Source organism: Nelusetta ayraudi, unplaced genomic scaffold, assembly GCF_046127955.1.
Source record: "Nelusetta ayraudi isolate G7.1 ecotype Tasmania unplaced genomic scaffold, CSIRO-AGI_Nayr_v1 ptg000011l, whole genome shotgun sequence".
Lineage (NCBI taxonomy): Eukaryota > Metazoa > Chordata > Actinopteri > Tetraodontiformes > Monacanthidae > Nelusetta > Nelusetta ayraudi.
Genome location: NW_027466061.1, coordinates 16,491,686 through 16,515,921, shown reverse-complemented (window position 1 = coordinate 16,515,921; position 24,236 = coordinate 16,491,686). Strand labels below are relative to the sequence as shown.

At 47.1% G+C, this 24,236-nt stretch overlaps 1 protein-coding gene across 1 annotated transcript in view; it reads left to right on the top strand.

The window, feature by feature from the left end:
- Nucleotides 1-23,976, top strand: part of cdh2 (cadherin 2, type 1, N-cadherin (neuronal)) — a 58,503-nt gene extending 34,527 nt beyond the window's left edge. Inside the window, exons 4-16 of the mRNA XM_076021460.1 lie at nucleotides 3,532-3,702; nucleotides 5,135-5,290; nucleotides 7,125-7,269; nucleotides 7,611-7,783; nucleotides 9,386-9,523; nucleotides 10,000-10,185; nucleotides 10,348-10,601; nucleotides 11,233-11,375; nucleotides 12,652-12,885; nucleotides 14,186-14,419; nucleotides 14,646-14,785; nucleotides 19,096-19,260; nucleotides 22,332-23,976. Of these exons, the coding sequence (XP_075877575.1) occupies nucleotides 3,532-3,702; nucleotides 5,135-5,290; nucleotides 7,125-7,269; nucleotides 7,611-7,783; nucleotides 9,386-9,523; nucleotides 10,000-10,185; nucleotides 10,348-10,601; nucleotides 11,233-11,375; nucleotides 12,652-12,885; nucleotides 14,186-14,419; nucleotides 14,646-14,785; nucleotides 19,096-19,260; nucleotides 22,332-22,538 (2,346 nt within the window). The 3' untranslated portion in view covers nucleotides 22,539-23,976. The remainder of the gene's footprint in view (nucleotides 1-3,531; nucleotides 3,703-5,134; nucleotides 5,291-7,124; nucleotides 7,270-7,610; nucleotides 7,784-9,385; nucleotides 9,524-9,999; nucleotides 10,186-10,347; nucleotides 10,602-11,232; nucleotides 11,376-12,651; nucleotides 12,886-14,185; nucleotides 14,420-14,645; nucleotides 14,786-19,095; nucleotides 19,261-22,331) is intronic.
- Nucleotides 23,977-24,236: the final 260 nt, after the last annotated feature.

The window sequence follows — 24,236 nt, the reverse complement described above, 5'->3', positions numbered from 1 at the left end:
TAACGGAGACTGAATGGATCCGCGCTAATTAAAATTTAATGCCTCAATTTATCTGGAGCAGAGGCGTACATTCAACATGGTCAGTGGGTTGCGGGGGAACGGATGCAAAATAGCTCCTCATAAATGTCCATTTCACCAAGCGTGTTGTGCGATTGTCAGGTTATTGCCTCGCCGTGCAAAAAGGGGAACACGCCTCTTTCTTCGCTTAGAAAGATGGGAAGCATCTGTCCGAGCCGGGAAAAAGCTGCTCCAAGCGTGCTGCCAGGCGCGCTGCGCCGTCACCTGCAATAAGTCGAGATGACTGTGTGCTCATCTGCCAACGCCGAGGCTGCCTGAGGATCCGAGGGAATTCTGCTCACCGCTCCCGTTCCTCCACCTCGTCACAAGGAAATCAAAAGAGTCCTTGAGTGTTGCATTATCATTGAGGTTTTAGTGTTATGGCCGTTGGGTTGTGTGATTCCGCTTTAATTGCGATAATGCGGCCGTGCTTGTTACTGGAATGGCAGTTTGCGTAAACACCATAACAGAGACGCTAGTCTGTTCCCATCCATTCAGTGGGGGTATCAGATGGGATGCAACGGGCGTTTGTCAACCATCACTGCAGTAAGTGGATCTGCTCAATCTTTCCTGCTGCTTACTTTGACATCACCTCTGGCACGAGAAAGATCAAGTAGGCCGTCAAAAATCCTCCTTCTTCTTCTCCAGATGAAGGAAAAATGTTTGAATAGTGATTTTGATACCACGCGTTTATCATTGAATAGCTTAAGCCGACATCTTGGCCATGGGTTTAAGATTATAAATGATAAAGTACAGGAAGGTTTTTCACTTGTTTGCTAAATGTTCTAAATCTGGAGAAGCCTTTTTTCTTATTTTTTTACTGTCGGGCATAAGTGGCCTTCCTTAATGTGCAGCACAGCAGATCCAACCACAGATTAAAAAGTTTATACAGACATTTACATGTATTTGTTGTCAGCACCGTGGGCACTGTAGCCTGCATAGCCAGACCAGAACTTGTTGCTGGTAATGATCTCATGGCTTTTCAAAACACCGTCGCCAGCCGCTGACCCTCATTTGCTCAAGCAGCTCCTCTAGGCGTGTGAATCCACCGAGACCATTAGTCACTGGTGCTGGCAGATCAACTGCAAACCTAATCCCGCCCTGAACAATTTCACATTGAATTTTTTTGGGTTGGTTCTCTTAAGTTTTTGAAAGTGAAAGTCAACAGTTCCGATCCGTATCTGCCGGCAGCTGCCGTTTGTCCGTAATGAAACCCGGGATTGACTTTGCCATACCGCGCACGTTTACGAGGTCAGAAGGAGTTGTCTTCCCCGCAGCATAATTATTGTCATGAATCATCACGCATCTCTTAATCACATCAGCGATTACATTTTTTATTAGGCCATGAATGCGGCGGCCTTGGGGAAACATTTTAATCAGTGACAACCAAACAATATCCTCATTAGCATGAGAGGCTCTTTGCCAGCTATCCCCACGTCCATTAGAACCTCATCTCCACCACGGTGGGCCAGAAAAAAATGTCCCTGGGTCTGTCGGGGGGGGGGGGGGGGGGGGAAACAAGAGTTTCTTCTTCTTCTTCTTCTTCTTCTTCTTCTTCTTTTTTTTGAAAAGGGCAAACACGCCCTAATCCTTCCCACACACTCTCAAGCACTCAGACCATCAGACAGACGATCGCTCCTCTGGACTCTGAAGGAGACTCGTAGTCTGAAGATGGAGGGCGTCCGCTGGGTATTGATGGCTGCAGACCTCCAACGCTCCACAGATGGATGCACGGTGGGCTGAGCAAACCCCCACCACGCCATTTATCACCGAGGGACACAGGTTGCACATAATTACTGCGCGCACCGGCGCCCCCTCTTAGCACGGCCGCAGATATTTCCGAGCAAAAGCTCCCTTTTGCTGGCCGTCGGCTTGCCTCCCTGCGATTCCGGTGTGCGAGGCGGCGTAATCGGATTTCAAACACGATTATGGGGAGACGTGGGATTGAGTGTAAGAGGTGTGGAGTTGGGTGGGGGTCATGTGATTAAGGCTACAAAGTGGTAATTAATTTCTGTTTGCATAAGCCCCTTTGTAGCCGTCCTCGAGACGCCATCACCTCGCCTTCAATTAGAATTCCGATGGCGCGACAGCGGCGGGGGAGACACTTAAAGAGGCGCGGCAGGACTCCCCGCCATCACTCATCCACATTGGGATTTCATAAATTGTTCTTTCTGTTTTCGTCCCCCTCCTCGTTTTGTTCAAGGTTACTTTAACTTTCCCTGGCACCACTTCAGTCTCCTCAGTCTCTGGAGCAGCAGAGGCAATTTGAGCCATCTGTGTGTTTAGTGTCTGGCTTGCAGGTACCATCCTCCTTTGTTTCAAATCTCATTCATTACAGGCGAGGGAGGATGGCAGATCCATTATGGAAGCCGCTCTGTCTGTGTGGGCGCATTTTATCAGGACATAAGAAGAGGTCTGCCTGCTTTAAAGCGAACCCGGCGGTGGCGGCGTGCAGCTGTTGCAGTCACCAACCAGTCGCCTCACTGATCGTTTTTTTTTTCTTCTTCTTCTCAAAGCAAGGCATCGCATGCGGCACTGCGGGTATTTTAAGCTACAAAGGAAGTCGCAGCAGACTGCGTTGTTGATTGAACACGCATTTTGAATAGGTGTAAAAATACATTAAGAGGAACGTTTTATGCATCGCACAAAACCGCAGTCCGGATCCTTTAGAGAATTACAAAACTCAGCCACACAACATCTCGCTGTTGTCGGGCCACATTGTGATTGGTGTGACCCATCACGGCCCCGATTTCTTCCAGTCAACATCACTTCCTCTTATGTGTCGTCAAAAGCAGGAGGTTGGTGTCAAACGTGTTCCGTCATATTAAATGTGCTCCGTTTTTATCGAAGTTGGCACACGCTGCCTTTGATTCTGAACCTTTAGCGAGGCAAACATTCCCAAGAGCCTTGCCAGTGAGTGCCGCTCCTCATACTGTACGTCCCCTCACAAAATATCCCACTCCACTCCCACTTCCCAGTCACACTGGCACTGGCGAGTCCAGCGGACAAGTCGTTGCCTTCACTCGAAGTGTGAAGTCAAAGTTTTCCACGCTGCCTTCAACTCTGCCAGGTTGTACGCTGTTTCCAAAAGTCTGAAACAGTCTGCAACAACTGTCAACCCTGTCAAGTTATAAAATGAAGTTTGATTTAAAGGTACAAAGCAACAACAGATAAAGCAATAAAGCAGTTTCAGAGGGTCATCACGATAAATCTGGAACAAACTGACATTCTGACGTTGTTACCAAGAGGCACAGCTGTCTGGATGTCTGGACAAAATGAAATGGCAATCAGAGGAGCGTTTTTTTTTTCCTTTTCTCTCGCACATCCATATCCAGCTTTGCATAAATATATTTCACTGCACAGATGTGAGCACAACTCTGCACTTGAACTAAATCCTTTCTCTCTCTCTCTCTCTCTCTCTCTCTCTCTCCCTCCCTCTCTCTCTCCCTCTCTCTCTCTCTGTTCCTCTCTCAGATCCAGGAAGCTGCTGTCCCTCCAGCCCTGTCCAAGAACTTGAAGGAAGAAATAGCCTTTCCATCCCGCTACATGGGCAGCCAACTCAAACGCATGAAGAGAGACTGGGTCATCCCCCCAATCAATGTCCCTGAGAACTCACGGGGCCCATTCCCACAAGAGCTTGTCCGGGTAATGCAGTTCACCCCAGCACACACGTGTACCAGTAACACACACACACACACACACACACACACACACACACACACACACACGGCCGACTCTCACATCTTGAAAGAAAACACTTTTTATGACAACCTTGTACTGGCCACTGGCCTGAGCTCCCACTCAGAAGGCTGCAGACATGTAGCTTCACGCCTTTGGCAAAACGCATCGTATTTACAGCACTTTGGTAAAGGTCAAGGCTCTTTTACAGCTGTATTATTTATCTTTTGTTCCTGAGCGGTGGTCAGCGTCAATGTAACCTGGCATTATTTAGAAGTGGAGAGTGAGCACTTGCCCCCCTCCCCCGCCACAATTGTTCCTCGGCTTGCCTGTCAAGATATCGCACTCCTTTTATCTCAGCTCTCAAGGACACGAGCGGCCGAAATCATTGGCTGGTACTCTCTGGTCACGGCCGAGCGTGCTCGCCCGACAGAGGACGAGCGATAGTCGGCAACAGCTTAGAAGCAGATCCTTTTACAGCACATTAAGCTGCCAAGTGTTAAGTCCTATACATGCTGTTTATATGTATTACATTTAATCTGGCCATATTAGAGGGGCATTTCTGGGCTTAAATGGATGATATCGGGATGAGGAAATGGTCTGTCTGCGGAGCGTAGATCCACCGTGTAGGCAGACTCGGGGCTTTCTTTGCACAGCAAACAGAAAAGTCAGAGGAGCTGAGGCAGAACTTCAATATTATACATGTACGCACTGTTTAGTTAACTAATTTAAACTACGTACTTGCTTGCCAAAAAAATATTGGGATGATTGCCGGGAAGTTAAGTCACACAGTCACTTAGTCAGTATGAAAGAGAGGGAAGTTACACAAGAAAGTAGCACATTAGTTTCACTTTTGCCTGTGTCTGATGATGAATTAATAAGAACTGCTGAGGTACTCCTCTCGCCTTTCACATATTTTCTGTTCTATTTTAATGTCTCCTGGTGAAACACAAGTATTTCCAAGTCAAATCAAGCAATAATGGGCCTCTATGTTGTCAATAAGCCCCTTTGTGACATCATAAATGGCACTCATATCTCTTGGTAACAACACATCTATTCAGATGTTTAATCAAGGAGCACCTGGCAGCCGCCTTTGTTTTCGTTCAGTTTCAAAAGGCAGTGAAAAATAACATTATCTTTTGCGCAAGACCAAAATGTTTTTATTTGTTTGGTTTTTTATTAATTTCATTAAAAACAAACGGGAAGATGGATATAATATGGGTGCCTTAAGGTTGACTTGATGCACTTTAGCAACTGGTCCAGTTCCATCGTGAAGTGGATAAAGCTGTTTTGTTGTTAAAAAAACAACTACTTTTTCAGATTTCTGTAGATAAGTTCTTACAAATATTCAATAATAGAGTGAATGTCAATAAAAGGGAATCAATCTCTCTTCCTACAGATCCGATCAGACCACGATAAGAACCGCTCCCTGAGATACAGCGTGACGGGTCCCGGTGCCGACCAACCACCCACTGGCATCTTCATCATCGACCCCATTTCCGGAGAGCTGTCTGTCAACAAGCCCCTGGATCGGGAGCACATTCCCAACTTCCATGTAAGTCTTCCGCCACTGCTTCGATACAAACCCTCTTTCACGACATCCTCGTACTTTTCACTTTTCTTTTTTTTCTTTTTTTGCGAGTCTGTTTTTGCGAGCAAAAAATGTGCTTTGTCTGGCACAGTGGTGCATTCCTGCCCGCTGGCATGTGCTCGACGGTCATGTGCAGCCTAAACCGTCTCCGTAGACTCAACAAATCCAGGGTTCTACCAGGAAATCTGGCTTATCCGTCTAAGAATTCAAGGGGTTCAATAGTTTGTTTTAGGTACATTGTAATAACAGTGAATCATGAGTCGCTCTCCCTTGGTGGTCTTTTAATAGGAATGGTTCTCACTTCTTGTTATTTGTTTTTTTTTTTTTTAAACTCCGAATGCTTTCACACAAAATGGTTGTTTACTATAACTGTTAGAATTCAACGTATTCATCCACCTGTCTCTGCTTAAAGGATCCCTAAAGGTCACATCAGACTTTCATAAGAAGCGCTGCATGATTTTCATCCTTTTATCATACGAAGTGAACGCGAAATATCAGTTGTATAGAATTACACAGGCTGCTCAGTGTTGTAATTGAGTTTGTCAGCAGAGGCCAGTTTCCCGCCTACTTTCTGTTATTACACTATCTGCTGACTTAATGGATGTGCTTGACACCTAGAATGAATGAGTCAGACGTATAGAGCTGCTGCGTGCGTCTGTAGCACCTGCAGTCATTTGAGTGATCAAAGACGGACATTCCAGGCAACTGACCAGGTGTTTACCCTGCTGTTGTTTTCTGAAAATTGCAGCATATCCGACATTTATTTTTGCCAAACAGCAATGAACCTGCGCTGACCCAGCGTGGGCAACGCAACTGAACAACAACAGAGTTCATTTGTTTCATTAAACCTTTCGATTAAAAAAACCCAAAAAATCAAGAGAGAAAAAAGGTGGCTTAAAAGCTTTTGTCGTTCTCAGCTGTTGTCGGACAGTCTCGCTAAATAAAAAGGGGATTGTGTTGATTTGTTGTTCTGAGCTTGTGAGAGGTTTACTGGTGCAGCCTAAACATTTTTTTTCCTCAATTAAAAAAGAAGTGCAGTCAGCATTTGATATTGTCATTAGATGGCGTCCCGTCCTTCTCGTGCATATAGCAGAATATCTGCTGGCTGGCCAGAGCTTGTGGCACTCGATGTCTCTTTCATGCAATGTTCCAGCAGGAAGTGCGTTTAATGACTAACGACCTTTGCCAAAGAGAACTCGCTTTGTGTGGCTTCTTTATGTAACATTCACTTACAGTGAACTAATATTTTACATGTTAATATTGACATTTTATTGGAACAAACAAGCCTGATGTGGAGCTGTTTGTTCATCTTTTCTTATTAGTCTTTTATATAACCACAAAAATACAAACACAAGGCTGAATATCTTTCATGTGAGAGCATCCTGACCAAGATGAGCAGCACTGGTGATCAGCACCAGTTAGAACTAAAGCAAAAAGGACAATTAAAAACAGTAAAATATTAGCAGTCACAAAACTTCAAAGAAACCAGATGAATTTGCTTCCCTCTCGCTTAGTTTTACTAACGGCACGTGGGTGAACCTCCTATCATTGGATCTGGTAAGGATCCCAAAATTCCAGTGAGTACAGCTCCACTTAAGCTGAAGTTGTCCTCTAAGTGTCTTGTGGCCAGTAAACAGGACGCCTGAACTTAACAACCAACATATTTGGGCATTTTACTGGTAAAAAATGTTCCTTCTTTAACAGCGTCTGCACTTGAAAAAGTGCTTCGCTCCGTGTCCTCATCTCATCTCCTTGCACTTCACAGTCTACATGTTTGTGTTTTCCCACCCCCCACCAGCTGAGAGCCCATGCAGTGGACCTGAACGGTAACCAGGTGGAAAACCCCATCGACATTGTGATCAATGTGATTGACATGAACGACAACAGGCCCGAATTCACTCACCAGATCTGGAATGGCACCGTTCCAGAAGGATCCAAGCCAGGTAACACAGCAAACCAAGCCTTGCTCAGTGTGAACAAACAGCCGGCTGCAGACTGCACGCACTGCTGCTAAAATATTAGTGGATCAGACGGCATTGATGTCACTCCTGGGGTGCCCATTTTAACCTCGCTCCCGCTCTGTTAAGGTAGTCAATCGTGTTTTCAGATGAGAAGAACAATACCCAATGTCTTTTTTTCCCCCTTGCTTTAAATCCAGCTGTGCTGATGCAGCTCAGATCTCAGATTAACTCCTCGTCTTTTGATTTCCCAAAAAAAAAGGAAAGGAAATAAATAGATGAAATGAAAATATTTTGCATCCTGTCTTTGCTTCGCCCTGCCGCAGGGACGTTTGTTATGACGGTGACGGCCGTCGACAAAGATGACCCCAAAACAGCGAATGGGATGCTGCGCTACAAGATCCTGTCTCAGAACCCTGAAAGTCCAACCTCCAACATGTTCACCATCAACAATAAAACAGGAGGAATCATCACAGTGGCGGCAGGGCTGGACAGAGAGGTGCGTTACACTTCTCGTATCTATTTCCCTCTGATTTTCCATGCAACCTCTTTTCCTTTGTGTGTGTCTTTAAAATGCACTAAATGTTAAGAAAAGCTGCTCTGACATTCAGCAGACGTCAGCCTTTTATTGCAGTGGATTATTTGTTTGTTGCTCTCGCATCCTGTTGACATGAAAAGCCAAGTTTGTTCTCTCTATTTGCAGAAATAGGCCGTGCTTTATGTCTTCAGCTGGATGCAAGGGCACAGCTTGAGTGTATTTGCTGATATTCAGGCCGTCTGAAAATTAATGAGCCAACGTTAAATTTACTGATTACAAACTAAATGAGGAACAAGGAAAGGGTTGGGCTCTATGGCACTTATTTACTCTGACTGTGCGATTCACTGAACAGACCACAGATCAGTGCTTTTTTTCTTTTTTTTTTACCCTCCCTGTCATTTTCTTTTTGATGCTGTGCCTCTACTTTGCATTTTCCCTCTATTTTCCGTGCTGTAAACGCTACTCCCTCTTCCACCTAATTGGGTCCCATGGCTGTTTGGAAAAATAAAAAAATACAGAGAGCTGAGGCCAGTTGGTGCAATTCTAGTGAGGGCAATCTAGCTAGGTGACTGCTCAATCACTTCCACCCCAGGGCTGCATTTTTATGTCCGCCAGTTGCCACTGTGGAAGTAATTTGCCCGACTCTCATTACTCGACAACTAGTCTTTCACCCGAGTGGCTTTAAATGCAGAAAGTGTCGTTTGTTTGTTTTTTTCTTTTCCACATGGCAGCGTAACGAATTGCACTGATTCACACACATTCACACCCAAGACAATAAATCAGGTTTGTGTAAAAAGGCCATCATTAGTCGTCATTAACAAAAGACTGTATTGAGTTGAGAGTGGTTTCATTTTGCAGATGCCATTATCCAATAATATGTAGGGCTCTCAGAAAATTCCTTCCAGTCTTTAAACTGGTTAGTAGAATGTTTTATTTGCACACATATGCGAAGAGGGCAGAATATGTGATGCTTTGCATTTGGATGGAAGATTTGAACACAATCGGTGTTCGCTCCCACTTCAACATTGTGTCACAGACACAATAATTTTAACATTTCTCATAATAAGATTCAAGCCTCGAAGGTCTCTTATCATCCTCATTTTCAGATTGCTATTTTGTTTTTAATTCAGGACTCCAGTGGATCACCCTTAAGTGAAACTACAGAAAAACAATGTTTTTTAGCCCTCTGTTTACCGCGTCCTGGCAAAACTGATTCTTCCACGTATAAGGAAAGGGACTCAAAGACAGAAGGGCACTAGGAGGAGAAGGGAGGAACAGACACACGGCTTGGGGTTCTTAAACTAACCTGGGATGTTCCCCATTGTGAGCTCACAAAGGGCTGATTACTAGTCCTGCATTTTGTCTCAGGCGATTAACGCAGGTAATTAAGACTAAAGTGAGTTTCCCATAGCATATTCCTCTCATTTTATTGCTCTGAATCCTTGTGTAAGTCGTGGTATGGAAAACCATCCACACATTTTGAAAGACGAGAGCCAGAGATTAGTTTTTTTAACAGCTTATGATTTAATGACTTGTCTCTTCCCCTTCCTTCCTCCCTCCCAGAAAGTGCCTCAGTACACCCTCATCATCCAGGCCACCGACACCGAGGGCAACCCCATGTACGGCCTCTCCAACACCGCCACCGCCGTCATCCGAGTGACCGACATCAACGACAATCCGCCTGAGTTTACTGTCGACACGGTGAGAACAAACTCATATCAGCGCCGCAAAAAAAAAAGGCGGGCGGGGGAGGGGGCACCATTTTAGCCCATTATGAACATACAGCAGGCACTCGAGCGTCATTTCTGCTTGGCCAGCGTTTCCGAGGCCATACCGATACAAGCAGCCAGCCAAGCGTTAAGTGTTCTGTCCCCCTCTAAATGTTGACACATGCAACTACGGGGACGGTCGCTTGCTGGCTGCGCCTGCTAGTCACTGAGATTTGTAATGCTGCCGTCGCGCTATCAGGGGAGGACAGCGAATGAGATGGCCATGACGACATGATAAGTTACCCTGGATGTCGATTTTCCCAGGATGGGTCCTGTAGTGCCGTGCGAGTGAGACCGCTGGGCTTTTTTTCGCCCCCCCCCCCCCCCCACCCCCGCCTTAACCCACCGCCACCGCAGCAGTCTCACTAACAGCCCGTCGCTCCGTGCTTTCATGGTTTATTCATGCAGTTTTTCGGCGAGGTGCCTGAGAACACGGTGAATGTCATCGTGGCCAACCTGACGGTGACTGACAAGGACCAACCCAACACCCAGGCCTGGAACGCTGTCTACAAAATCACCGGGGGCGATTCCACGGGCAGGTTCTCTGTGCCCACTGATCCTACTACTAACGAGGGCCTGGTGACGGTGGTCAAGGTAAGAGTCCCTCTTCAAACCTCAACCCTGCATAGACGCACGCGCACCAGGTCTAAACCGCAAAGGTTTACCCTCACCCTCGTTTGTTTTTCTCCCTGAACGCCTCTCCCCCCCCCCCCCCCCCGACTCGTCGTCGTCCTCCTCCTCCTCTTCGCCCGGCAGCCCATCGATTATGAAATCAGCAGGACGTTCGTGCTGACTGTGGAGGCGAGGAACGAGGTCCCCCTGGCCAGAGGCATCCACTCCCCGCGCCAGTCCACCGCCACCGTTTCCATCAGGGTATTGGATTTGAACGAGAGCCCCTTCTTCGAGCCCAACCCGAAGCTCATCAGGCTGGAGGAGGGAATGATGCCCGAGTCCACGCTGACCACCTTCACCGCGCAGGACCCCGACCGCTACATGCAGCAGAGCATCAGGTACTTACCCAAGGCCAAGTTTGGAAACCCCAACCACGTTACTGATAGCAACTGACAGTCCCTTTATTTCTGTAATCAGTCGTCCTGCATCTCGATTGGTTGGCCTTGGAAGGTTATTTTTTTTTATTTTTTTTATCTGCATGGAAAGAGTCCATGCGAAACAAACTATGGTTTTCCTCGCAAATTAATTTGAGCTTCTGATAACAAGAAACCAGTTTGGTCCCCACCCCCAACCCCATGAGGCTGCTCTCAAACTTTGAAAATCCATGCAAAATGCATGAGGCTTAAAATATTTATGCAGTACAAACAATTAAAAGAAATTTAAGACTGCAAATGGGGAGTAGAAGAGCAGGTTGTCAACATTTTTATTACTTTTTAAGCACACCGCAAAATTGAACTTTAAAGGTATCATGCAATAAACATTTTATCATTTTTTTTCAGTCTTCAGCTTGCTTCTCTTTTATTGAATTAATTTGATTTAAATCAGCCCTGTGCAATGTCACATAGGCCTTCTGTGCAATGGGACCATTCAGCCTCACACAGAGCGACAGAGGCAGCGTTTACTTCATCAATGGAAGATGATTGATTATTTTTATCACGATGACTCTGAACCTCTGTTCTCTTCCTCTAGATACTCCAAGCTCTCGGATCCTGCCAACTGGCTGAGGATTGACCCCAACACCGGTCGCATCACAACCATTGCAATTTTGGACCGAGAGTCGGGCTTTGTGAAGAACAGCCTGTACAACGCAACGTTCCTGGCTTCTGACGACGGTGAGCGCTAATTTACTGCCGTTGCCTGAAAGAGCCGGCAGCGCTGCAGGGAGCTGCCGGCTCGGCCGTGGTGATTTAGGCCGAGCCGTTACACAAACGCTCTCTCCCAGGCCATTACTGTCGGCGCGTTCAGCAGCGCATAATCCCGCGTTTACCAAAGGAAGCAAAGTGGATGGAGCCGGTGGAGCCCACTTTGCAAAGGGCATCTGTCTGCCCGGCGTCGCCTCCGCTCCTCGCGTGGTGATTTTCATCCGGAGCCCCATGCACAAATGCACCATGTCTGCTCGCTCCACAGAAAACCCTGTCAGTAAAAGCCATAAAAACACTCTCCATGCTTGAAGGTCAGCCTTGTACCAGACGCTTGACATGTCTGCAACAGTGACCACCTTAGTTGAAGGTTAATGTGCCAGCAGCCCCAGAAAAATTCCGCATGCGGATGCAGTCACCCTTCCTCTGCCGCGTTCAGATTTACCTCTGCTTTGGTTTAGCCTGTTCCGTGGAGCATAGCTGGGGCCAATAGGCTTAAAAACTTTACCAATAAAGAGGTTTCTCAGCATTAATGGGTCAGGATTGGATGACTAGCTCCTTTGAGCGTGGCCTGAATGGTAAAAAAAAAAAAAAAAAAAAATCAGCTCCCTAGCTGAGTGAATACATAGAGGAGCCTGAGGAGCGCGACAGTGGGCTCTGTTTATCTGCTTTAGTATTCCCGTCCTGTGTCCTTCGTCAGGAAGATTTTCTACCAGCACACACAAAGACAAACACACACACTTCCAATGTTCAGATATCCCTTTCTCTGTCCTCCCTTCTCCAGATTAGGGTCTCAGATCAGTATGCTGTTGTGTGTTGACTGGTTGTGGAAATTACCCTTTTTCATTCTCAAATCAAAAAATCAATTCCAGACTTCAATTTGTTGTTGAAGGATTGTCAAAGAAAATTGGTAAATAAAATTCCTTATTTGGATTTAACAAAAAAAATAATAATCTGGCGCCTTTAGAATGTTTGGGCTGCCATTGTGATAACATGCGTGAAATGTGTCACAGTGACACCTTAACTACTGTTGGCATGTCAACTGTTCTGTTTATATGTGATTTCAATATTGCCGTAATATTTAATTCATTCCACATTTGTAATGGACAGTCAGGGAAGACTGACCAGTTCAGCAGCGCAGCTACAATGACGCTTCTTCGGTCCAAATATTCATCTTAAATATCTTAAATGGTCTAATTTCTCATTAATATGGATGCATTTATCTTACATTGGCATTGGCATTTTCCAGGTGAACCCAAAGCAAGTGGCACCGGCACCATCCAGATCCACCTGCTGGATATCAATGACAACGCTCCCAGGGTTTTCCCTCAGGAGGCGGAGATGTGCGAGAAGCCAGAGCCAAATGCCATGAACATCACAGCGCTTGACGGAGACCTCAACCCAAATGCAGGGCCGTTCGCCTTCGAGTTGGCCCACCGGCCATCTGACGTTAGGAGGAACTGGACCATCACCAGAATCAGCGGTGAGACACGTAATAAAGGCTCTTAATTCTATCTAATCCTACTAGATCCTTTTTCAATTTGTATAATAAGAAACAAAATTATTTTATATTTTTGGCTTTTATTTAAGTTGAAGGACATAAAAACATTTTTCAAAGTGTCTGCTCTCGGTAATTACAAGAAAATGAATGGCGTTGACAGTTAAAAATTCACTTCCCACTCCTGCTGTGTGGGTAGGGCAGTAGTTGCTTCGTCTTCAGTGCTGCAGAATGCAGGAGTCTGCAGTAAGATGTTTATATATTCAATCACCAAGAAGTCATGCTTAAGTGCTTTCCATTGAGAAACTACACACAATATGTTGTCGGGTGAATGTGAGTGTAATGTGTGACTGTGGGTCAGGGTGTAAACGCTCTTGGTACTACGAATTGGTTAATATTCCTCACTACCTTCCCGACATGAATATGTCTAAACTGGCATAAATGTAAATTAAAATTTGACTTATGCCCCGGGGCCTACGGCTGTGAAGCAGTGTGGTGGTAATTAATGCTCAAGTCTTCAATCCACGATTCCTCTTATAAGGAAAAGAAAAGGAAGGAGGGTATGAATTTCACTGATATGTAAAACTCTATTAAAATGACAGTCCTTAATTGTTTATGCTAATTTGAGTCAAAACTCATTTGGCCTTTGTTAGCTGTTGGATGTTGTGAGTTGAAAAGCGGTGAATATATCTTAATAGGATAACGTCAGTTGGATTATTGCGAGTGGGAATTTAGCTTAAGCAGCATTATCAAAAGGTATTCAGTACATTTATAAGCTCCAAATCTAAATCCTGCCCATGTTTTGGATTAGACGTGCTGATCAACTTCCAGGTATGAATTTATGCCGAGCATGTGTGCTGATAGAGTGATCATGTTGTGTCACGCATTCTCAAGCTTTCAGAGTTGTTCTGTCCTCTGGAGGAGCCTTAGATACACAAGTGCCGCTGTTTGTCTGTTGTTAATACCGGAGCGAGTCTCTAGAGGGACAGCCCATTGATACGCCTGTTGTTGGCACTTCTAACATAATCTGTCACGGCCAGTGCTTCTCTTCCCAAGGCCCAGTCACAAATCAAACAGGCCACATTTTGAGTTGATGTTTCAAAAACCAATTATTCAAATATTGTTCACTTTTTACAGTTTACCAAAAATAAATAAATAAATAATTAATTAATGACAAAGTAACATTTCGCTTTCTCTTCATTTATTACATAATTATTAACTGTAGTAAATAAATGAACATTTCTGGGCGTGTCTTGCTGAACACTCGCCTTCTCTCCTCGTCCAGGCGACTACGCCCAGTTGAGCCTGAAGATCGGCTTCCTTGAAAGCGGCATCTACGAGATCCCCATCATCATCACCGACTCGGGCAACCTGCCCATGTCCAACACCTCCTACCTACGAGTCAAAGTCTGCCAGTGTGACATCAACGGCGACTGCACCGACCAGCAGCACATCATGGCTGCCGGCCTGGGCACCGGTGCCATCATCGCCATCCTGCTCTGCATCATCATCCTCCTCAGTAAGCCTCTCGTCGCCTCGTGACACAAACGGGCGGGAAGGGCGGTGAAGGCGACTGAACATGATCTCAGATGCCGCTAGATTAACGGCAGGATTACCAAAATGATAGCCTTGATCGGGGCTCCGCTTTGGTGCCCCGAAACGTCAGATCCGATTACACTTGTATGAAAATACGCCGGTCACGATGAACGATGAACTGAAAGCCGTCTGCTCCGTCTGTCCGCCAGTCCTCGTGCTGCTGTTCGTGGTGTGGATGAAGCGCCGCGACAAGGAGCGCCAGGCCAAGCAGCTGCTCATCGATCCCGAGGACGACGTGAGGGACAACATTCTCAAGTATGACGAGGAAGGTGGCGGAGAGGAGGACCAGGTGAGAGCAGCAGCAGCAGTGACCTCTTTTCCGCTCTTGGATTGTGTCGTTTATTTTGTTTTTCTTCCCTAAGCATGACTACAATCCTAAAGCCACCCGATCCTCGTGCACGCAAAAGTGCTCGGTGGTTCCAGTGGGGTTGCGGGAGGCCAATGTGTGAACTCTGTTAGGGAGAAGTATCCACACACAGCACAATGCAGCTGGAGTTTCCGTATGACTAAACAAACCAAGGACAAAGGAGGCCACCTACAGTCTTTTTGTAAACCTCTATAAACTTGCAGTGCCATCTTTCTAGTCTTCTTCCTGCTCATTATGTAACTCCAACATGATTCACCGCCATTCACAGCAAGCAGAGTAAAACGTTTTCATTGCAAACTGGTGCACAGAAAGAAAAAAAACAAAACAACTTTTGTTTTCTTAGAAAGTGCTGGGAATCCAATTCTGCAATCAATAAGAAAAACATGTTTTGATCCGGTTCGCTGTTGGAAGGCCTGATAAAGTTGCTTCGGCTGGAACTAGTTGGAATTTGCACTCACATACACAAGGCAGCACAGGGGCAATAGGCATCAATACATCTACTCCTGCCCTTCACTGATTACACTGGCAGACAAATTCAATTTCTAATGATCTCTTGTTAGCAGGATGCCACATATATATATATATATAATCATAAATCTATATCTACACATAAATTTACAGTATAAAGGGCAGTTTCACGCTTAATAGGCAATTTTCCCACAATGGGCCCAGGCTCTGCGGCGGCCTGGGTTTGAGCAGGAGCAAGCGCACCCCTTTCTGACCCAGCACTGTGCCAAATTATCTGCAGAGTCTTGTAATTGGCAAGCTGATGTCATTCTGAGATAGACATCTGCTGTGGCACAATAATGAGGCTCTGTCTGAGGTAACAATATAACTGGAAAGCCATTACACGTCAGCCAGTGATTAGGCGGAGCGGGTGGGCGCATGGGGGGGGGGACGTGGCGCCTACTCACTTGCATAGGCACTTCCTTGGCAGCGCTAACCTGTGGAGCGGAACACGTGGAGAGGATAACAGGATGCACAGTAAACAAGTGGCCACTGCCATTCAGTGAAGGGGAAAACAAGCTTCTGTTTTTTTGCTTTGTGTGAGAAGGGAACGGCCGGTCCGCCGCATTGAGAGCAGGCCGGCGTCCAGTTTAAAAAACGGCCTCTGCTTTCCGGCCGCTGTGGCTCCTTATAATTCCCCCCTCTGTTCTCCCTATCTCCCGCTGGGGAGGAAATTGAAGTGTCAGGCTGTTGGGTGCGTTCAGAGTGTATGATTTGGCTTGCTGCTGCCTTTGCCCAGGTTGGTATTGGTCGGCCAAAGCACTCACTTTGTCAAGGGCAGACAGCTGATGAGGCGCCGCGCTCCCCGGGACTCCATGGAGGAACGCGGCCGTCGTGCGACACGCTTGAGTCATCATCTCCTCCGAACGACATTGAGTGCAATTTGACGCACGCTGACCTTCGACCGGGTGTCATCAGAAAAACGCTCGGGCAAATTCGGCGTAATTCGGCGCACTAAGTGAAAGGCAGCGAATCAGAACGTCCGGATCAGAGTGTTTGCTCTTATTTCTGTTTCTGTGAAAGATTCAAATCAGGTGCAGTTTGCTCAGAGCGGAGCAGCATGGAGAGCAGCGCGAGCCACGGCCACTTCACTTTCTAGTGTCTGGCTGTAATTCATGGTGAAAGCATAGCGTTAAAGATGAAGTCATTGCCAAGGCTCCTGCGTGAGGAAAGGAACATGTGCGCACTAATGAGTGTAGTTGGAGAGTAAACAGACCCTTTATTCAGAGACCAGCACTGTTTTAGTGGCGTCTGCCGGTCATCACTGCTGCTTTAGGAGACACAGGCACAGGAATACATGTTGCTTGGCTGGCAAAAAGTATATGATAGTGTATAAAAACAACAGCTCCGGTTTTAGTGACCTGAAGTTGTTTTGGGACGTGGACAAAAATAAAGCCACTTAGAAAAAAAGCTGTGTTTATATATTTAGAATAAAAAAAAAACACCATTTAGAATAAAAAAAAAACACCACCTGTGTAGACAAGGCCTCCATCTTGCATGGTTTGTTGCAGCCTCATTTATTTATTTATTCATGATGGGTTGAGGGAGCTGCAAATATTTGCACAGCTTGTGAGACACACACTCAAAAAAAGTGGTAAAAGCAATCCAGGCTTGGTCTAAACATGGCAGGATGGGTTGACGAGTGACTGCTGCACCCCCCCAGCCCCCCGAGCCCAGTGAAGTTTGTGGCTGCCAGTGTTGCAGCCTTGTGAGTCGCAAAAGTCAAACGTGCTATTAAGATGCCGACACGAAGCATCTCGGCTGCGTCCTCCAGACTGCACCATGTAGTAGAAAATACCTGCAAATGCAAATTAGCAAGAAATAAATAAAACGGAATTCCCCTTTTATGTTGCTGCTGCCGTGGATTCCAGTCTCGCCGCCTCTAAGAAATGACGAATCTCGAACGAATGGCCCCAGCGTGGCTCCAGCTTGGCTCCAGCTTGGCTCCGCCCCCTCACGTTTGAATGTGGGTCACGAATGCCAGCGGCGGGCGGCCGCTTCACCAGGCCTGTGCACGTCGTCGGAGTGCCTACTCCTCCTCGTCCTCCTCTTCCTCCTCCTCGCCGCCACACAGCTCCGTTGCACTTCCCATCACCTAACCCCCCGACCCCCCCGCAGCAGGCCGAGCGGAGGTGGAGGCCGAGCGGGTCGGGAGATGACGGCCAGGCGTCGCTGCGTGTGGAGTGCGCTCCTTCGGCAGCCGGCCTCGGGGCAGCTGTCGTCCCCCATGACATCAAATTACATCGATGCTCATTTCACTCCTCCGATGATCCTTATTAGCGCCGAGCCGAGTGGGCGTTCGTCAAGCTCGCAGTTGACGCCTCGGCGAAAGTTCCCCCTCGGTTTCCTCCTCCTCTTTGGTTTATTTATTTATTTATTTTAAAGTGGAGCAACGCGGGGACGAGCAGGACGGCAGCGCGTAGGGGAACCGCTGGTCCGGTCAAACCCGGCACGACAGACCCGCATCACGTCCCCACAACTTGACGGGCCGACGGAGGAGGCGTTGCTTCCAGCGCTAGCGTGTGGAAAACAAAGGGAAAGACGAGGGGAGAGCGCGGCCAGCGGAAAGCAGAGAAAGAGCTGCTTAATAATTTAAATAGTATAAGCCAACGTGTGGCCAGTGGGAGAGGGGGGGGGGGGGGGGGGGGATAAACAAAGCTGCTCTGCTTCTTATGTTACTGCAGTTCTACTGGCGCCCTGCGGGACTAAACAGCAGTTTTGCCTTTTATCACCACTTGCTGCTGAATCCAAGCGAAGGCGTTGACTGAAAGGTGTCATGTGACCATCAGAACAGCCAGTGGGCTCTTTAAGGAGGAGCGGGGGGCGGAGGAGGGGCTCTGAGCTCTGATGTTTGTGGGCTTTGATGCTGCCTCACTAAATCTTTTTTTTTTTATTTATTCTGATCTCCATTTTAAATGGGAACCTATGGCGTCGTCTCTACGCATGCGTGCGTGTGTGGGTGCGTGCACGCTTTGTGCGCATGTGTCGCTGGCCAAAGACAATTTTGAAGGAGGATATTAGAGATGGATGGATTAGTGAAAATCTTCTAAAGGGAGACAATCCATCATGCACGCTTATTAGGCGCACAGCCGGCTCCTCTCTGTCCTCCTTCATATCTGGCGCCGGCATCCACTGGCCGGATCGCTCAGTCCAGTGTAGCTCAGCCCAGCTCAGCCCAGCCTCGTTCAACCCAGCCTAGTTCAACCCAGTCCAGCCCAGCGCCGCTCCTCTCCCCCAAATCCTCCTCCTCCTCCTCCTCCTCCTCCTCCTCCTCCTTCTCTTCCTCCTCTCCCTGTGACTTTGCACAAACTGCGAGCCATTCCGGTTGCCTTGGTAATGTTAATAGGATTAGTGATGGCTTATGCATATCCACCATCCCGTGTCTGGGCATTGATTAGAGCAAAACAGTTGCGCCGCGTCCACATCCTTCCTGCAGCACAGGGCGGGCGAGTGATGTTGCCTCTCGCCGCGGACCCCCTCGGCGCCGCGCCTGCTTTTAATGTGTCAAACTGTCCCGGGGCTCGTGCTTCACAGACGAGCAGATTCAAGTTTTCCCCCCCGCAACGTTCCCTCCACGCTTCCCGCTGCATTTCCAACTCTGGAATCAGCTGCACCTGCCTGCTCTCGATGGAGCCAAATTAGTTTTTTTGTTGTAACGATCTCACCCGGCCCACTCAGTTAACCCCTCCCCCTTCTCCCCCCCCATCTGTCTCTGTGCTCCCCAGGATTATGACCTGAGTCAGCTCCAGCAGCCCGACACGATAGAGCCTGATGCCATCAAGCCGGTCGGAATCCGCCGTCTAGACGAGCGACCCCTCCACCCGGAGCCGCAGTACCCCATGAGGTCGGCAGCCCCCCACCCCGGAGACATCGGAGACTTCATCAATGAGGTAAACGCTGCTGACCAGCCGCACGGCGGAGGCAGATTGTTGTGGCCGTGTGATGAAATTGGTTCCCGGGAGAGGCGGCGGAATGAGGGCATCAGCGCCGCTGCAAAGCTGGAATTTCATTTTCAAGCCGAATGGCTTTTTCGTCTAATCAACTTGTATCTAAATAAACAATTTTGCTCGTGTGAACTCGGCATCAAGCGGTTGCCCTCCGCCAAAGCCAAGGGAGGACGGTGAAAAAAAACAACTTTCAATTAAATCAATTAAATCAATTACAAAAACGTTTTTCTTTTTCTTTTTCCCAGAGCAGAAAGTAGGAGCGTTTCTCATCTGGCACTCATCCACTCAGACACACAAAGCCTCCAAAAAGCAAAAAGTACACCAGGCTGACTCGGGTTTAATTATTGTATTTTAACCCTCCGCCCGCCTCCCTCCTCACTTTATGCAAGGCAAAGTCACGGTGGTGTCAGCGCAGGAGTGTGAGATGAGAGAAGCCAGTCATTGGCTCTCCGCGGCCGTGCACCGCTCTGAGTGCCCTCGTTTGCCTCAGGTCATCATTGACTCCAGTGTGAGGGGGGAATGTAAAATGAAAAGAGCAGTCATGTATTTTTCAACGCGCCCCATCAGACAAGAGGTTTGCAGAATTCCAAATGGGAGTCCCCCACCCCCACCCCACCCCCACTCTCTTTTTTCGGACAGCGCCCGTGTTTTTTTCCATGGCAGTTGCTCTCTCAGCCCCAGACCCCTGCAGCCAGGCACGGCTCACTCTCAGTCTCACCACGTCTCGTCAATACAGCCCCATACGCTTGTCATAATAGCCCATATTGAGTGAAATTTAATGTCCGGGCACCGCTCAATCAGAAATAAATCCGCAACGCGCACCGTCCCTCATCAGGATTGTCATGTTAAAGGCTCTCAGCGCCGAGAGGCCGACGGCGCCGATCGCTTTTCACTCCCGGATTTGCCTGCAAGCTGAGAGCTCGCAGCCTCGTCCTCACTCCGGCGGTTAACGTGGAGCGAGAATCTGACCCGACTGATAAAGGGCTTCGCTGTCAGGGGAGGAGGGGGGGGGTGGGGGAGGGTGGGGGAGGGGGAGTGGAGGGGAGTTCCTCTCCTTCTCAGCCTGAGTTGTGCCCTGGGTGCTTGTAGCTCTTAATTAAATTAGAGAGGCAACAAAGTTTCTGCGTTAAGAACTTAAAACCTCACACTGGGTCAAACAAATCTCTTTTAGGCTCTTCCCGCAGGGAAGGGGGAGGGGCCAGTCGGCATTTGTCAGCGCTGAAATTGTCTCGATCTCCGAGTGACCGAGGACAGGATTTAAAGTGAAACGCAGCAGCTTAGGTTGCAGTGGGTTGTTGTTTTTTTGCAAAAGAAAAAACAGTGTTTCAGTATGCAGCTCTAGAATTATAAGAAGAAATAAGAATGAAATATAGAAATAAAAGCCTTGAAATTAAAATATGAGCGCGTCGCAGCTCTGATTCAACATGGCCGTCATTGCATCGCCCACTACTGGCCTGGCGTGCACCCTGCAGCCGCCTCAGCCGTCAGCGCGAGGATGCAAAGGACCAAAGTTTTTCACTGCATGTTTCGCGGCCCCTCCCGCTGCACCGTGACCTTGATCACAGGCGGAGAACACGAGCCTGAAGTGATCGGCGTCATCGTTTAGCACAGCCGCTCTTTCCAGCCTTGAGCTCGTCTCTAAAAAGAAGCACAAGTGGGGTTTTTGAATACATATAAATACAGACATATGATTTTCTTTTATTAAACATCTCTTTTCACTGTGCTGTGTGATGGTCTCCTGCACAGTGGGAAGCTTTGTGAGGAATGAAACGACAAGGCTGATTCCTGCGATCGACTCACCTCAAAGGAAGTGGCGCTGTGGCTTCTGTGGGCTCTGGGTCCACAAGGAGAAAGAGAGAGAGAGAGGTTATAAAGCAGCGGCGCTATTACGCTTGTAATTGTAATGAACGATCCATCTGTCATATTTCCCACAAAATTATCAGCTCGGCAGCCCTGAGCAAATACTTAACAGGAGCTAACAAGTGGAAAATAATCGCTGAGTGCCCAGGCACTCCTAATTTCATCCATCTTTTTTATTTGAGAGCATTTCGGTGCTTTAACGGCAGCTCAGAGGAAGCCATAAATCTTCTGCAGTTGAGCCGAAGTTTCATTTCTGTTTGTGTGGTTGCAACACTCCAGTTAATTAATCCACTTTTCGGGACCCCCGGTTGCTACGATATGAGATTGCATCCAGTGTTGTTCTGAGCGCCTGCTGGCTGCAGCTCGACGTGGCTCTGGATTCCCACTTGGAGGACGTACCTGGGAAGGACAGTGCTGACTTTAAATGTCACGTCATGTCATGGAAAGAAGCATCCTCGTCATCAGTTGCTTTCCGTCCTTTGGATGCCACTAAACAAGCCTTCCACACCAGGCCTTTTAAGGAAGGAGCTAGACCCGGTAATTGTGATGTATGAGGGATACAGTTACCCAGACACCAGACAACAAAGTGGAAGCGTGAGAACTGCAGGCCAGAGGAGACAGAGAAGGTCTCGCTCCGGGGTTAGTGGGGAAATTGGAGACGTTCCCGTCGGCCTGCAGCTGCCGGTCGTCCTCGGTCTTGGCTCTCCTTCAAGCCTGCATCCCAGAACCGTCGGGAGAGTCCCGGCCGCACGAACGCATGGGGGAGGGCGGGGGGAGCGGGAGGGGGGACACCGCAGCCTGATTAATCTTATTTCCTGAACAAGCTGAGGTGGAACCACTGGCTTGTGTCAGGGCAGATTAGCCCGTTTGTGCGCAGCAGTCAGAGGAAGGGGGGGGGGGAGTGCGACTTTATCTGCTCATCTTCACTTTCATTTCACATCTCATTGTCCAGTTAAACTCCGACTAAGTTGTATACATGACAGAGAAATTCCAATTCCAATCGCATTATCTGGGCCTCTCAATAATCGGAGTTGTCAAACTCTGATCTTCAGTCGGACCAACGCGTTTACGTGCACTTCATTTTAAGGCAATAATTTGTTTTTCTCGAGTGTCAAGTAAACGCTCTGACTGACTGTGTTTTCCGCTCCGCACAGGGACTGAAGGCGGCCGACAACGACCCCACCGCTCCTCCCTACGACTCCCTGCTGGTGTTCGACTACGAGGGCAGCGGCTCCACCGCCGGCTCCCTCAGCTCCCTCAACTCGTCCAGCAGCGGGGGCGACCAGGACTACGATTACCTCAACGACTGGGGCCCTCGCTTCAGGAAACTCGCAGACATGTACGGCGGGAACGACGACTAGGACACAAAGCGCCCCCTTCCCCCTCTGTCTCCCCCCAGAAAAAAGGTTGAAAAAAGATTTAAAAATGAGAAGGAAAAAAACACGATGGAAAGATTTCCTGTTAATGGACACGGACAGCTTCTGATATTCTTTGAATGATGGAACTGTGACAGATAGGAGGAGGAGGAGGAGGAGGAGAAAAAAAAAATAAATAAACATTGATTCCGAAAAATTTTTTCAAAAACAACCAACCTAGGCTTATTGTTGTAGTCTACGCATACATATGCTTGTTGAAAGCTTAGAGTTAGGCTGTGGTCCAACCATGGAGGCGGTTTGGAGGGGAACGCCGGCGGACTGTCCCCTCTCGGAATGTTGATATGGGATGCGCTCAGTTACACTTGAATTTCACAGTACAGAAGCACTGGGATATAATGTGCCTTTTTGTACATTTTTTGGATCTAAATGATTAGTTTTATGTTCAAGGCTTTAATGGTACTGACTTTTGGAGTGATTTCAAACCAAGTATGTTACACTCTGGTATGCTTCTCCATGCTTTTTTTTCTCTTTTCTTTCTTTCTTTCTTTTCTTTCTTTTGGTTACACGATGCTCCTGTTTGTAAACGATGCAGACGCAGAAATGAAGGAACCCTTGTCAGCTTGAACAGGAAGGAAAATGAGTAAGAGCAGCACTGTATAGTACATTAGACCTCTAGACTTTTTCACAAAAAATATTAAAAGATTATGCAGCTGGTTGCAGATAAAGGGAGTTTTGAATCATACTTTTGTAGCAGAATTTTTTTCTTTTTTTCTGAAGTGATGTAGTATTTTACAAAAACAAACAAAAAAAGCTGTTTGGGTCTAATCCATGTACACTTCATTTGCCTTAGTCATCATCTGATATTTTCAAGTTTGACTTCACTGTAAAAAGATATGTGTACATAATGTTTTTCCTCTTTTTTTTTTTTTCTTTTGATGTAGTATATGAAAAGGTGCAAAAAGTTCCAAACCTGTAAATGTTTGATTTGGACGACAAATTCCAAGTTTTTTGCATGTTTTTATCTTTTCATGACAAAGAAAAATGAGAAACATTGTTTCCCAAATTTATTTACAAGGTGAAAGAAAAAAAATAAAAATCTGGGTGACATTACATGTGTAGAAGTTAAGAGAGTTTTTGTATAAAACGTGGAGGAAAAAAACAACGCCGTTAAAAAAAAAAAAAAAAAAAAAGTGAGATGTAGTGATCTTGTCAGCACAACTGTTTGATTTGTACCAAAAAGGGTCGGGTGGGGTGGGATGACATGCGAGGCACTAATTCCTGAACAAGCTTTAAGACTGGAGGAAAAAGAAAAAAAAAGGTTTTGGGTTTCAGCCTTGTGGATAACCATGTGTACTGGAAAACAAATTATACATCTCTGACCCCAACCATCCCAATAAAATGCTAATTTTGCAGCTAAAAAAAACTGCTTTTCCATTTATTTTTTTATTATTCAAGCGGCAGCGCTTTTGCAGAGGCTTAATTAGACGGAGGATTGTGCAATCTGTCTCAAAGGACATTAGCTTTAAATCCAGCAAAAAAGGATTTTATTATACAGTGGGTTTTTTTACCAGAGGGGGAGAATAAATCATTTATAATCTGTTTGCTTGCACACAGTGTGCACACGCACGATGCTATAGGCCCGGGCATGTAAGATAAGACGCGTGGCTGGCGGGCAAAACGACT